The sequence below is a fragment of the Daldinia vernicosa genome (assembly GCF_022497035.1).
Source record: "Daldinia vernicosa strain CBS 139.73 unplaced genomic scaffold F5Y00scaffold_7, whole genome shotgun sequence".
Lineage (NCBI taxonomy): Eukaryota > Fungi > Ascomycota > Sordariomycetes > Xylariales > Hypoxylaceae > Daldinia > Daldinia vernicosa.
In genome coordinates this window covers 171,827-185,437 of record NW_025953923.1, presented here as the reverse complement: position 1 = coordinate 185,437, position 13,611 = coordinate 171,827, and the positions used below count along the sequence as shown (strand labels likewise).

Here is a 13,611-nt window from a genome sequence, read left to right as displayed (position 1 = left end):
GCGCACGAGCCGCTCATTAGTCGAGCGGCTTACAGTGCAAAAGCGGCGCACCAGTTGTACCGCTCAAAAAATATTGATTGGCTCCTAGCGCTAATGCGTATGAATTTGGTGAGCTTCACGTTTTTCCCTAACATTTGGGAGCGGCTCATACCTGGGAGCCGTATGTATACTGTATATATACGGCTACTACTACCCCCCATCTGACGCTAAGGTATTATCTTCATGCCGCCCCATCACTTCCGAGAGATCTTGTTTAATTATACTTGGTTTTAAGGGATCTAAGTGGCTTGACTTCATGTGGCTAAAACTTTTCGTAGTACACCCGAAAACAGGGCAAAAACAACAGGGATGATACTAACTACGGACCAATTGAGATTGAAGTCGACCCCGAATTCAGACTGACAAGGATATAAGAAGGTCGAGACTCTTAAGAGTGAAGTGGCGGTGCATACGTATACCCCCTAGAGAAGTAGAAGTGATCGTCCTATTTCAGTTGCATTAATGAACACCCTTCCTGTCACGTTTTCTATGATAACTTGATTCTTAAATATAGTTATTTTTGTCATATTAGGCGACATTTAAAATACAGGATTAAGAGATATTCGAACGCGTCAAGGTGGCAGACTTTTCCCCTTGTTATCGCGCAGTACCCTCACCACCACGCATGACGCTAACATCTGAGGCTTCCCCATAGCTAATTTCGTAGAACCTGTTAAGGCTTAAAATAGAGCTCTAGATGGGGCGAATGGTGGTGCAACGGCTGAACGCGACAGCACCCGACAGTCGAACGAACGAACGTCCGATGGAGACTTCCTGAGGTATGCAAAATATTGAGCCCTCCAAGTTCGCTTAAAACCCCCCCATCACCTAGATAGTAGTGCAAGAGCTGAGCTTGTTTGAATTGAGCGGCGAATTGGTCTCTTTTGAGACATTAGTATAATACATGGTACTCTGCGTGACAGAATAAGTCTCTCGGCTCATTGCAGAGACGGGGCTGCATTAATCGCATAGCAAAACGAGAAACGAGAAACGAAAAAGCAAAGTTGGGCTCAAGCCTTGCTTTCTGTCTCGTCGTCCTCGGTACCTGAGTACCAACCCCAAAACCACCTAATATAGAAAATAGTCTCCATGGTAGCGAATATGCTTATGATAATAACGACAGCGATCTTGGTCCTTCGGGTCATGCCCAATCCTTCAAAGCTGAAGCCCATAGGCGGGGTTTCGTCGGACTGCTGCTTCGAAGGCTCGTTAGCAGGCTTCTTTGCTGAAAGACCGGAACTCGAAGTCGAGAACTTGGAAGCGGCAATTCGAGTTGATTGGTTCGATAGATGCGAGTTGAATGTGGGTGTGGGTCTGTAGTAGGGATACGCAATGCGTCCTCTTACAGCGCTCACGCTACTGCGGGCTGTTGTTGTAATAAAGCGACCGGCAATCATTTTGATATATAGAAAATTGAAGATAGGTATGTATATATAAATGAAGAGCTGTATCTTTTAGTCTGATGAATATAAATCATGATTTCGACGTAGAGGAATGAATGAATACTTATACCTCAGTTGCGAGGAGTCATAGACGGGTTGATACGCATGAAGCCCGCTTGGCAACCCTGAATACGGCGTATTGGGTATGCGGTCACATTCTCACATGAATGTGTATGTCAATTTGCTCAGATATGTATCCGTTATGTAGAAGCGCAAGCGAGGTTTATATATATATATATGTATATATATATATACATATAAGTTATGAACGATATTGTCTGCTATTCTTATGGATTTACTTCCTTAGGTACCTAAGGTATTATAACCAAATCCCGACTACTTGGGAGGGGGGTAAGACAAAGGAGGGAAATAGAATTCGAATTATGGAGTATGTTACTTAAGACGATAAAACACGTTGTTCGTCACAGGCACTAATGGGGTAGTGGTAACCTCGGAGTTTCCCATCTTCTGAAGATACTACTCTGGCCCCGTGTTCGATTCACGGTTAGTGCAATCTTATGATTGACGCCCATTGGAGACCAACTCTATTTTTTTGTCTTTTCCCCCATCGTTTCCTTTGGAATCGGGGATTCTTTTTGCTGGGTTCCTGTTTCTGTATAGATGTATATTAATTCTATATGAATGAAAATAGAGAAATTATATTCATTGTAGTTTAACTCACATATAGGTATTAGTTTACTTGCAATAGGATACACATTTGAAAAAGACCTCAATACCTGATTCGTATGCTCTCGCTAATAGTGGTGGCTCAACTTACACCAGCCACTTAGATCTATCCGCGGGGCAAACCTAAGAGCTTGGGCCACAAGTCGGGCGTCCTAGGTCTTTCCGGGGTAAATCTTAGCAACTCAAGTTCCAAGAGGTACCTAACTTAAACGTCACGATGTATTTGTATTCTACCAGCTTCTCTTTCCCTTGACCTCCCCTCACACACACTTCCCTACCACATATTCCGATTTTCTAAAGTCTCTGCGATACGTACATATAATTCATACATAAACCATGAGCATCAAAGGCGACAAGATCGAGAAGATCATTGCTCGCCTACAGCAGCGAATCAGTGAGGGGCAGTTCTACGAAGCCCAGCAGCAAACTCGCGTCGTAGCAGCTCGATACACCAAGGCCGCTAACTGGGATGCCGCTATAAATATCCTCTACAATGTTGCACAATCACTTCTGAAGGCGGGCCAGGGCGGCAGCGGTGGCGATCTCTGCGTGCTGCTAGTCGAAACCTACAAACAGGCGGAGCTGAAGCCTGATGCCGTGAACAAGGGCCGATTGCTCACGTGTTTGCGCTTGTTCGACAGCGAGGAACCTACACGCAAGAAGTTCATTGGGGAGATCATAACGTGCGTTACGCCTGTTTAATTAAGCGTTCCGTTAAGCTGTCTACCATGCTAACTAACGTCTATATAGATGGTCCTCCAAATTCGGCGAGTACCCCGCGGGCGACCCCGAACTGCATCATGTTGCGGGCTCGCTATATGCAGAAGAGCACGAACCGTACGATGCGGAGAGACATCTGATTCTTGGAACGAAGGACTCGGCTGAGGTGTTGGCTCGCTTAGAATACGAATGGTTCAAGGAGGATGACCCACATACGGCCGCTTTATACGCCGCGCGAGGAGTGCTGCCGTATCTTCTCACGGGCAACGTCCGATCGGCGAATACGTGCTACCGAATATTCACCAGCGCCCTCAGCCAGGACAAGCAAGGCCAGCTTAACATCCAGGACGTCAGCACCAACAGCGTCGACATTCGAGTGTGCCCTAGTATACCCCTCCTTAATTTCCTAGGGCTCCTGCTACTTGCGGTCCAGCGAGCGAATCCGGACTTATACAAGCAACTACACAGCAAATACGCTACCCTCCTAGCCGAAGCCGAGTCGTGGCACGAGTCCTTGGAGATCATCGCCGAGATGTACTTCGGCATCCAGAAGCCACGACAGAGCAACCCGCTGATGGACATGATGAGCGGCTTCTTTGGCGGTAGTGGTGGGGGTGGCGCTGCAGCGGGTGGAGGCGCAAAGAGGCCGACCCTGAAGGGTCCTACTTCCACGATGCCGGCTGCTGAGGGATTGGATTAGATTAGATTAGATAACTGTTTAGAGTCACGATAGCCGTATAATTATCGTAGCTAGGCATTCACGACGAATATCATTGCGGCCGATGCTGCTCTTCTGGCTCGTACATCCAGTTATCTTCGGCTAGGGCTGCTACTTTAGCTCTCATGCTAGCTCGGAGTGTCTCTAAGACCTCTTATTTCGTGTTAGCATAAGCTTCGGAGTTGTTTGCTTAGAGGCTATTCGCATAGTCTTACCTTCGGGTTGCGCTGGCGTGCGGTTGTGGTTTATTTGGTAGTGCTTGACTGCCTCTGCTAGTCTTTGTCTCTCGCCTATAAATACGGTGCATTAGTAGCCGCGCACCATAGGATACTGCCCTATTAATCTCATAGACTTAACGTGGTATTTTACGTACGCTCGCTCTCCTGCGCGTCATCCAATGCGCCTCCTTCCTCCGAATCGTCCAGAGGGGGTGTAGGCGGATCACCAACGTCGAACTCGCCGTTCTTGTCGCGGACAACAATGTCAGAGGTATCGGATAGCACTTCGACGTCTCCGAGACGTAATGTCTCGGCGGAGTTATTGGAAGATTGGGAGGAGGTCGTGGGTGTTGGGCGGCGAGTAAGTTGGCTTTGGAATAGGTTGCGCCGTATGCCTGCCGTGTTCGTGCGCGCGGTTCTATTAGTGCCCGGGCGAGCGTGAGGGGGTGGACGGTCGGCCATGTCTGATTGCCTAACTAAGGATGAAGTGTCTCGTTTATTTTATCGTAATTGGAAGAGTAGAAGAGAAAAGCAATATTAATTATGCTGGATTGCACTTAGAATGTTGCCGTTATGCTACTGAAGAAACAATGGCTAAATGGTATCTTATCAATACCTATGTTGACATTCGAAAAGAAATAAAGTCCAAGCAGGGACCAGGTTCCATTATTAGCTGCCCCTGTCTAGGTAACCTTAGGTACCTGGTAGGTACATAGCTCTTATGCATTGTGGGGTAACCCTGTTTTGGTTATGAGCGTTTGTTACCTTGTCTACTTGTCTCGATTAATATAGGTAGCTCCTACCTTTTATACTCTTCGATGAAGGCCTTGACTTCCCATTTCTATAAACTACCTCCTAAGGTACCTTCTATTATAATTTATCAATACCAAAACTCCATTCACTTCTCAAGTATCGGCGTAGCACAATATACCGTGCTACTCCCTACCATGGCGAACGCTTTCAATATTCATCCCACCGGCCGTTTCAACGGCGAAAGCGAAGCTGTAAAGAGACCTAAGGTATGTATACTTCGACCATACGACTATAATAATATCAATATCCCAATTTTCCCAGACTTATAATGCTTGGAGGTCATCGCCAATACCTAAATTGCTCGTTATAGGAAATAGCATGTTTCTCTTACGATAACAAACACGAGTTTCATCTGGATGATCGATCAATGCAGTGGTACTATCCTCCCACGCTCGGGGCCGATCTATCTAAAGGGTTCGATCGATTTGATAAGCATGACAATTCCAATGATGAGCATATCGATAGTCTTCTCAAGACGATCATGGCTCATGAAGAAGAGGAAGGAAAGAAGATTGATGCGCACGTCGTTACTTGGCGCGGTATGATGACCAAGGTACACTTAGACGCGACTAGCTATACTTACTAGGAAGTTCTATCTGACTCTTATAGATCATGTCGGCGCCCTTTGATGACAGAGATGGGTACGTAAACTTATAAGTGATGTTACTTACCATCCAATTCTAACGTACCATCTATCCAGCTTTGAAATGAATGCTACCCTTTACCAAGTGAGCGACCCGAATACCCTCCGATGTAATCTAAGCTGATCATTTGCTGAAGGATTGCATGTATGCTAGAAAGAATATCACCGGCGGTATTTCCGCTAATCTAATAACACAATAGCTTCATCGAAGAGAATTTTGCCTATGGTCAAGCTAAGCAACAAGAGCAACATCAGCAACAACAGTCGCGGCGAGGGCAGCAGTTCTCGCCAGATATCATGACATACTGGGGTAAAGGAAGCAATCTCCATTTTAAAAACTCACATTAGCTTACCCCTTTTATAGGTTACAAATTCGAGACGCTGTCTTGTCTCCCACGTCCTTGGGGAGAGGTCGACAGAGAAACCATTGAAAACAGAGACGAAGAAATTGTCAATAATAAGGCTCAGTATTGCTCTGTAGTTCGCACTGGGATTGGCAAGACGATATTGTGTTTAGGAGGGGAGGTCGATGCCAGTAAGTCTTTACTTCCGCATCAGGTCTAAAACATATACTCACGACGGGCTTCCAGTCTGGGACTCCAAGCCGAAAGAGAAAGGTGCACCGATCAACTGGATCGAGCTGAAGACCAGCGTCGAAATTCGCGACGATAGAAGCATGCAGAACTTTGAGCGAAAGCTCATGAAATTCTGGATCCAATCCTTCCTACTTGGCGTGCCGAAGATAATCGTGGGGTTCCGTTCACAGCAGGGGATTCTCACGAAGATTGAAGAGATCCAGACGGCCAAGATACCTGAGACAGCTGCGAAGCGAGGTGTTAGAAGCTGGAACGCAAATGCGTGTATCAACTTCGCTAGCGCCTTTCTGGAGTGTAAGACCGACCAAAAATACGCACGATCATTATATATATGCTAATGTAGCTATAGGGCTAAGAAATACCATCAATGACGAGGGTGTCTGGAGAATAAGAAGACGACCTCGTTCTGGGGCTATTGAGGTGTTTAAAGTCGAAGAGGTCGGCCACGGAAGGATTCTCACGGACGAATTCATCAATTGGCGTATAAAGCTAAGCCTCAATAACGGTAGCGGTAGTTCCTGAAGTGATTTCTGTCTAATAAGCTCTACCAGAGCTCGGTGGGATATGGATCTATGTCATCTATAACGCTAGCTCCTCTCTAGATACCCGATCGCAAATCTATGCAATCTTAACTCTCTATCATATATCCTGTCATACATCTATAACTCGCTTATCGGTTGAGTTTTACATGCATCTTACGTCGTATAGGATCATAACTAGTTCCGTGTTTAGGATTTCCGTAAGTTTGTTCCCCGTGGCCGTTGTCGTTTATGCTGTTCAAGTCTACCTCAAATGCCATGTGATTAAGAAAATTACAAACCTATAGCCGTTAGTAAAACTCCATTCCAGAGCGGGAACCAAAATAACTCACGGGCTTTCCATGCCATCGCCCTCCGCCAATCTCGAACCATCCTAAGTGTCCACCGAGCGAAGTCGTACACAGCACCGTGTACGGATTCGTCGACGCCTCGGCGTACGGCAGAGCTAGGTGCGAGACGATCGGGTCGTCCTCGGCGTTGAGCGCGAGAAGAGGGATTCGCACCGCGAGCAGCGAGTCGGAGCTCGACGCGTCTCTGTAGTACGCCTCTTCCGTGGGGTACCCCCAGGTCGGGCACTGGTAGGCTCTGTCGAATTCGTAGAGGTACTTTAGGCCGAGTAGGTGGTCTGTGTCGATGTTGGTGTACTTGTCGAGTTCTTCCTTGTGCCGCGACGATAGGGCTCTCATGGAATCTGGGGTGGGTTTGGTTTTAGTTTTTAGTTTTCATTTTGGGGGGAGGGGGGTTGGTGCTCGGAAGAAGGAGAAAGGGGGGGGGAGTAGATACTTACTGCCGAGAACGCGTTGGTAGATGTGGTGTCCGATGAATGAGCTCTGTAACATCTTGGATGATATGTGTAGAGCCCAGGGGTTGGCTACCACGACGGCGGCTTTGAGGGGGGTTGCGGAGCCTTCCTCGCCGAGGTACTAACGATGTGTTAATGTGACTTTCTTTGAAGTGGTTCTTTCAGGTTTGAGGGTCAGTGACTTACATTTGTGAGGATGCAGGCTCCGAGTGAGAAGCCGAGGCCGAATAGGGGCCGGTTAGGATATGTTTTTGTGAGCCATTTGATAGTCTAGATGTACGTTAATATGAGTAGATATTTAAGGGGTATAGATGGTAATGAGGGGGTGGCTTACTTGTCTAACATCCCAGGTAGCTCGTGCGTTGTAGAGCAATCCCGTCGTGATCTTGCTGTTGGCGCAACCCCTCGAAGTAACGACGCAGGCCTCCCACTTCCCACTGTCGATCAACGGTGCAATGGCATATCTGAGATACACCTCATGCGAGCCACCCGACAGGCCGTGGAGAACGACAAGCATAGGCTTATCATCGTCCGACCCCAGAGTCGAGAGCTCGTCCTCGGTGAAATACGCCGTCCTCGGGGGCAAAGTCTCATCAGCTTCCTCCTTAAGCGAGGGGCCCGTCACAGCGAAGTCTACGGCAAAACTACCGTTGAACTCGGCGTGGTCTGCCTCGAAGATCTTCCGCTTGTAGTGCAGCGGCGGGCCGTGGGCTTTGGCGGCCGTCCACATCGTCTGGGCATGTCCGTTGAAGAGCAGCGGGTTTAACTGGCACGGCGGGACTGCGGCCTGGCATACTTTGAGCAAGTCCGTTTCCTGCCCGTCTTTCTCCTTCAGGCCGAGAGACTTGGGCGAGGTTGTGAAGTTGATGCTGGCCCGTCCGAACCAATCCATTTTTGACCGCTAGTACATACACTCCGTCTTAGTCTGGGGAGGGATTGACTTTTGCCTAGGGCCCGAATGGGAATTACAATTAGATTATATGTAGATACGTTATGATCTTGTTTTAACCAAATTAGAAGGAAATATATATTTAAGAATTGATCTAAAGATGTGGCATGGGTTGGTACCTATATAATGTGAAGATAGCAAAATGGACAAGAAGGCCCCGTTATTAGGATAGTATCGTCCAGGGGCAATCCAGTGTTACTGTCGCCCTCCACTTACCTCGGTTCATACCGCATTTGGCAATAGTGGTCCTACTCGAGTATGTCGTCGCCCGAGACCTATGTATGTATAGGCACGGTGAAGAGAAAAGCGACTGGGGATGCAGCTAAAGCGTTGTATGCACTATATAGGTATTGGTATATCAAGAATTTTTCTAACACATATATATATCTAGTAAGTACCCAGGTACCTCCTAGTGTTCTGAAAATAGTAGTATTCCTTTTTATCGAATTGACTTTTTGAGCCGCAACTAAATCTTATCGGGGATGCCTGGTAGCGGACGATGATACCTTACCTAAGGTACTACGGTAGAATACCTAACGGCGCACTAATACATAGACTGGTGGAACTGTATGTGGTTAATCGTGCATGTGCAAGGCCCGAGGGCCACCGATCTCATGCAGCATCTAATCTCTTCACGGAAGAGCTTATGATAACTCCCTTACGTCAATTTTTATGAGAGGGAACATTGGAATTACGGTATGAATATTTATAAATAGTTATAGTAAACTCGATGTATTTAAGTTAAGGTACATAAGCACTTATATAGATAAGACGGCGATAAGATAAACATAGGTACGTCGGCCAAGTCCAGCTTTTTGTCAATCACGTGACGTTACTCTCAGACTTACAACGTCGCGGCGCGCGCTTGTAGCTGATCTTCTACTAACCATCTCGAACAAATACCTACCGGTGTAAGATATCAACCCTACAAAACAGCAATTACCGGATTTCAACGTAATATAATTGCGTCCCTATATAACATAGGGATGGGTTTGTATAGCGTGTAGTGCAATGAAATTATGACATATCGCGGCTCGATGCCCCATGGTCAAGGCTCGGGGTTCAATGGCCAGCAAACTCAATATCCCCAGGCCTCAAACAACGGCTACGACGCCTGGGGCAACCCACAGTTTCAGCAGCCTTATCAAAACGCCGTTTTCGCTTCACCATCTTACCCGTCTCAACCGCAGCCCCAGCAACATCAGCAACATCAGCAACATCCTCACCAGTACAATGCGCACCCGCACCCGCACCCGCAGCAGCAATCGCAAAATGCGAACTATCAGTTCCTTTCGTACGACCCCTCCCTCGCTCAGCGACCTATCCAACCCATCCAACCTTCACCACAGAACGGCGTAAATTTGCATACAATGCCACACCCCGCCCAACATCCCACTACTCCCCAACGCCAATATGTCCAACAACCAGCAGATTGGCAGCATATGCCGCCGCCGATGCCGATGCCTTCGCCGTCCTATCAGACCCCGCCGCCGCCGCAGATGACGCCGATGACACCGGTACCTCCCCAGGGTATGCCTCACCCTCAGCACCAACCGCAACCGCAGCAACAGTACCAGTTCCAGCACCAACGCCCACATCAACAGCACCAACACCAGCAGTATCAACGGCAGTACCAATCACCTATGTCTCGACAAGTCGGCTCTCCTGTTACCGTCCAGTCCCCTCAGTTACCGCCACAGTTTATATCACACCCCGGTAATAGACATATGAGTACATGCAACCGAATCGATCAACGTGCCAGTCCTATATCCGCAAGTCCTCGGCTTAGTACTCACAGCATCGCTAGGAGTCCTAGTGTTGGATCGACAAGGTCGCCTGCTCTGACGCCGGGGCTCTTGCCACACCATGCCGATACCAATGCCCTCTTAATATGCATCGCAGAAGAATACTTCGGCAAAGCGCGGGCGTCGACCGTGTCTATGGTAGATAATATCGATACTCAAAGCCTGAACGAGTATCAAAAGCTTGTCGCGACGGGATTAGGTTGTCTCGAAGCTGTCTTAGAGAGTCCAAAATTGGAGCCGCGGCTGGAAGCTAGGATACGATTCCGATATGCCAGTATATTGTGCGAGGAGACGAACAATGTGATGGAGGCTGAGACTGCCCTAACTAAGGGTATCACGCTTTGTGAAAGAGTAAACCGACACCTAGTAACCCTCAATAAGCCTCGGTCATCCACTGACTACCTATACAGAATCATTTTATCGATCTGAAGTATGCCATGCACTTTCTTCAGATCAAATTACTCTTCTCGCAGCAGAAAGTAAAGGCAGCTATGATTGCTGTAGACGGCCGGATAAGGGATGCTGAAGTGTACGTGTTTCCTCACCGTTGCAAACATGTCTTCTAACTCGCAGCAGGGTGAAACATAACCATTGGATTTACGCTTTTCGCTTCCTCAAAACTTCCATGTATCTCCAGTCTGCTAACCCCGCCGAGACGCACGCACTCGATAACCTAAAAGCCATCGCCAATCTAGCTAACCAGAGGAACGAGCATGCTATCTTTGTGGCGGCCTCATTACTTGAGGGTCTCAGTCTCCTTAAGACCATGAAGGATGATGCTATAGTTCGTGTACAAGCCTGTATTGCTCAAGCCCTAAAGTATCAGTTCGAGGATTCGGTTCGCATACCGCAACTCGATGCCTTAGCCCTCATGCTAGATCTCGCCTGTAGTTTACACCAAAAGTCGGTCCAGGTAATCATGCAGAAATTGAAGAATCTCCAGGATCACATGGACACTTACATGAACGACAACTCCTGGCATCCCATAGAATCGCAACTCCTTCTGCCCATCCGGAATAGCAATATAATGACAATCAGCCATGATACGGCGGCTATATTGAGACCCGGACCCGACGATGGCTTCTACGACTATCTAGTCATGTCGCTCTGGAGCAAGTTGGAAGCTTACAATGTCACGTAAGAAAACTTGTGTTATTTTGATCATATTATTATCTGCTAACAGTAGCTTTAGATATACGTATAGCGGTCTTGCGCTCTTGTACCAATCTCCTCGCAATGACAAGAGGATATTTAGGCTTTGGGAAGAAGCCATAACCCAACTGCAAAAGAGTAAGGCGTTCTGGTAGAATGTTTCACTACGGTCTCTAACTTTTACTATAGTTGGTGTTAAACTACAAGGGCTACCAAATTCGCTAGCGGACGCTGTTGCAAAAGCGGATTGGCAAAGAGAATGGATGTGTTATCTATACATCCTCCAGGGTCTGCACTTTGCAACCCACACTCGATGGCCTGAGGTCAAGAAGTGCGTGGCAAAATTAGAGGACATGGTCAAGCCTCCGCTCGGGGCTATTGTCGTGCTGTACTCGACATATCTTGCAGGAGTGTACCATCAGGGGACTGGCGATTTGAAAACGGCCAACTCAATTTTCGGCAACCCCATCTTTAGCCTGGATAACGACAACGGAAGAAGCGGAAATCGAAAAGCAGCCGAAGTTGACGTGTCGCTACTGGCGACCTTCAACCGAATTTGGATCATGCAGCATCCGGATTATAGAAACGACCGATTGACAATTGAGCTCCTGGAGCAACTCCGTCCGCTCTGTAGCGATCACCCTAACGTGGAGATCCGCACATCGTACAATCTAGTGCTAGCGGCGGTGCAGACGAACCCACCCATCCCGACGACAGCAGTCAAGATGCACATATCTACGGCATTAAACAACGCCCAGTCGCTAGGTAACGTGCATACGCTATCGATCGCGCTCAACGTCATGCGGGCCAAGCTCTTCCAGAACATCGTGGGCGAGCAGGCCCTAAAGAGCGCGAAGGCGGCTTCGAATCAGGCGAAGAAGAGCGGCAATACACTGTGGATGAGCGTGGCGGACGGCATGCTTGCCCAGAGTTTTGACGTTCAGGGACAGGCCCTCGACGCGCAGAAGGCGCGGGGTGATGCGACGCAATATGCACGGCAGGCCTTTAATATGATGGGGCAGGAGGGCTCGGCCTGAAGTTGGGGGTAGCAGCAGCGAGCACAGTAAATCCGGGTCCGTTGGAGGCGGTTAAGGCAAAGGCGTTTATGTATAATACTATAGCATTGCATCGTGGGATCGTACGGATAGGCGGACGGTATCGATGCTGGGCGTTTCGCTGGTCAGGTTAGGCCAGGTCACAAGGGGAGCGATTGTTACTTTCTCGTTGGCCAGGCCAGACGGCTGATGACAATATACCCTCTCGTGTTTTTCTTTGATAGGTTGTTTGTGGTAAGCTACTTTTGTCTTTTTAGACAAGTTCCTACGCGAGCAGGATCTTCATACTGTACGGTACATGCGTGCGTGCAAGACGCCCCCATCATGTATAGTGTCATGTATAGTGAAGTGGAGTTATGCAGTGTGGAGGGCGGTAGTAGAGGGGATAAGGCATAGATACCTGGTGTGACGGGATCAAGGTTACTCAGCATACAAGAGCCGCTCCATTTTGAGCCTATTCCGACGGATCGATGCTTCGAGGGCTCCGGCATAGGTAGGAGAGCCAAGATATCTTATGCAGCTCACCTGCGCTCACCGGCGCAATAGTACCGGGAGCTCGTATTGATGGATCCGGACTGTTATACGAAGCCGGAGATGATGGGGGCTTGGGTGTTTACGATACTATACGATATCCCGTGCCTGATGTTACGTTGGAACGCTCGTTACAATTTGATTTGGTATCTACCTCTTTTACTTGCTCCCTCTCCTTCACGTCGGTGGACACTTGAGCAAGTATTGACAAAGCAAGAAAAGAAACAAGAAAAAAAGGAGATCGGAACCTTCCTCATTGGGCTGGCTGGATATATAGAAGACGGGGTCTAGCCTCGCCTGCCGAGCCTTGATTATATGTATGTGCGTATCTAGATAGAGGTAAGTAAGCACTTAGGCAAGCAGCAAGAGCTAGAGCTGGCTGCTTGGCTGGCCAACCAAGCAGCCGGTGTCGTCGATGTTACGCAGGTGGGTGAGGTATGGAAAAGTGAGACACGGCGATGGGGTTGGATAAAACTACGGTAGTACATTATTAAGGGTGTTTTTTTCTGTATTTTTTTTTCTTCCGGGCGGCCCCGGCCACGAGGTGAATACCTTTTTTTTTCTTATACGATTCTTACCTGCTTGTGTCTGTGTGTATTATATTGTGAGGAAGCTATTCCCAGTCGGGAGCTACGAGTTCGGCTGAGCACATATGTACATGGTCGAGCCGAGCCGGGAAAGGGTAATAGAACAAGCGAGCTAGGAGCCGGGCAGGCAAGTTAGAAAGTAGATACCTAAAGCATTGTAAGTAAGTAAGTAGATAGAGATTACCTAGAGATTAGAGATAGGGATAGGGTTAGGGACGATGACGACAGCGACAACGACGGGCCGGCGCAGAGTATACCACAAGGAGACAGGGAGACAGATGTTGTGGGTCTAAGTTGATTATTTGACTTATACGT

The 13,611-nt window shown here is 48.1% G+C and overlaps 6 protein-coding genes and 1 non-coding gene across 7 annotated transcripts; 4 read left to right on the top strand and 3 right to left on the bottom strand.

Annotated features, from left to right (window-relative positions):
* Positions 1-459: 459 nt before the first annotated feature.
* On the bottom strand, positions 460-1,740 carry F5Y00DRAFT_227580 (uncharacterized protein). Its single transcript, XM_048006496.1, has one exon. The coding sequence runs from the start codon at positions 1,434-1,436 to the stop codon at positions 1,050-1,052; it is 387 nt and encodes a 128-aa protein (XP_047868140.1). The 5' UTR covers positions 1,437-1,740; the 3' UTR covers positions 460-1,049.
* Positions 1,741-1,909: 169 nt separating this feature from the next.
* F5Y00DRAFT_t30 lies at positions 1,910-1,994 on the top strand. The gene has a single exon. It is a non-coding gene; the product is annotated as a tRNA-Gly (tRNA).
* A 330-nt stretch (positions 1,995-2,324) lies between these two features.
* F5Y00DRAFT_191005 (DUF410-domain-containing protein) lies at positions 2,325-3,780 on the top strand. The gene is made up of 2 exons (XM_048005167.1): positions 2,325-2,851; positions 2,919-3,780. The coding sequence occupies exons 1-2, from the start codon at positions 2,505-2,507 to the stop codon at positions 3,586-3,588; spliced, it is 1,017 nt and encodes a 338-aa protein (XP_047868139.1). The 5' UTR covers positions 2,325-2,504; the 3' UTR covers positions 3,589-3,780.
* A 41-nt stretch (positions 3,781-3,821) lies between these two features.
* Positions 3,822-4,508, bottom strand: F5Y00DRAFT_227577 (uncharacterized protein). The gene is made up of 2 exons (XM_048006495.1): positions 3,964-4,508; positions 3,822-3,896 (listed from the first exon to the last, which is right to left on the bottom strand). Exon 1 carries the CDS (start codon positions 4,284-4,286, stop codon positions 3,972-3,974), a length of 315 nt encoding a protein of 104 aa, XP_047868138.1. The 5' UTR covers positions 4,287-4,508; the 3' UTR covers positions 3,822-3,896; positions 3,964-3,971.
* Positions 4,509-4,771: 263 nt separating this feature from the next.
* Positions 4,772-6,398, top strand: F5Y00DRAFT_258622 (protein RAI1; the record flags this gene model as incomplete). Its single annotated transcript, XM_048010739.1, has 9 exons — positions 4,772-4,843; positions 4,948-5,190; positions 5,247-5,278; positions 5,338-5,365; positions 5,418-5,425; positions 5,481-5,590; positions 5,645-5,815; positions 5,871-6,170; positions 6,226-6,398. 9 exons carry the CDS (start codon positions 4,772-4,774, stop codon positions 6,396-6,398), a joined length of 1,137 nt encoding a protein of 378 aa, XP_047868137.1.
* A 148-nt stretch (positions 6,399-6,546) lies between these two features.
* F5Y00DRAFT_258621 (AB-hydrolase YheT) lies at positions 6,547-8,109 on the bottom strand (the record flags this gene model as incomplete). The annotated part of the gene is made up of 5 exons (XM_048010738.1): positions 6,547-6,696; positions 6,748-7,106; positions 7,203-7,338; positions 7,404-7,487; positions 7,552-8,109. 5 exons carry the CDS (start codon positions 8,107-8,109, stop codon positions 6,547-6,549), a joined length of 1,287 nt encoding a protein of 428 aa, XP_047868136.1.
* An 832-nt stretch (positions 8,110-8,941) lies between these two features.
* On the top strand, positions 8,942-12,264 carry F5Y00DRAFT_190961 (cohesin loading factor-domain-containing protein). The gene is made up of 5 exons (XM_048005166.1): positions 8,942-10,322; positions 10,382-10,500; positions 10,548-11,108; positions 11,164-11,261; positions 11,313-12,264. The coding sequence occupies exons 1-5, from the start codon at positions 9,186-9,188 to the stop codon at positions 12,158-12,160; spliced, it is 2,763 nt and encodes a 920-aa protein (XP_047868135.1). The 5' UTR covers positions 8,942-9,185; the 3' UTR covers positions 12,161-12,264.
* The last annotated feature ends 1,347 nt before the right edge of the window (positions 12,265-13,611 follow it).

Bases quoted from the DNA above. Each gene is read 5' to 3' on its own strand.
- F5Y00DRAFT_227580 (XM_048006496.1), bottom strand. From the start codon at position 1,436: ATGATTGCCGGTCGCTTTATTACAACAACAGCCCGCAGTAGCGTGAGC.
- F5Y00DRAFT_191005 (XM_048005167.1), top strand. From the start codon at position 2,505: ATGAGCATCAAAGGCGACAAGATCGAGAAGATCATTGCTCGCCTACAG. The intron at 2,852-2,918 runs GTGCGTTACGCC...ACGTCTATATAG, and splicing joins TTCATTGGGGAGATCATAAC to ATGGTCCTCCAAATTCGGCG.
- F5Y00DRAFT_227577 (XM_048006495.1), bottom strand. From the start codon at position 4,286: ATGGCCGACCGTCCACCCCCTCACGCTCGCCCGGGCACTAATAGAACC.
- F5Y00DRAFT_190961 (XM_048005166.1), top strand. From the start codon at position 9,186: ATGACATATCGCGGCTCGATGCCCCATGGTCAAGGCTCGGGGTTCAAT. The intron at 10,323-10,381 runs GTAAACCGACAC...CTACCTATACAG, and splicing joins GTATCACGCTTTGTGAAAGA to AATCATTTTATCGATCTGAA. The intron at 11,109-11,163 runs GTAAGAAAACTT...CAGTAGCTTTAG, and splicing joins TTGGAAGCTTACAATGTCAC to ATATACGTATAGCGGTCTTG.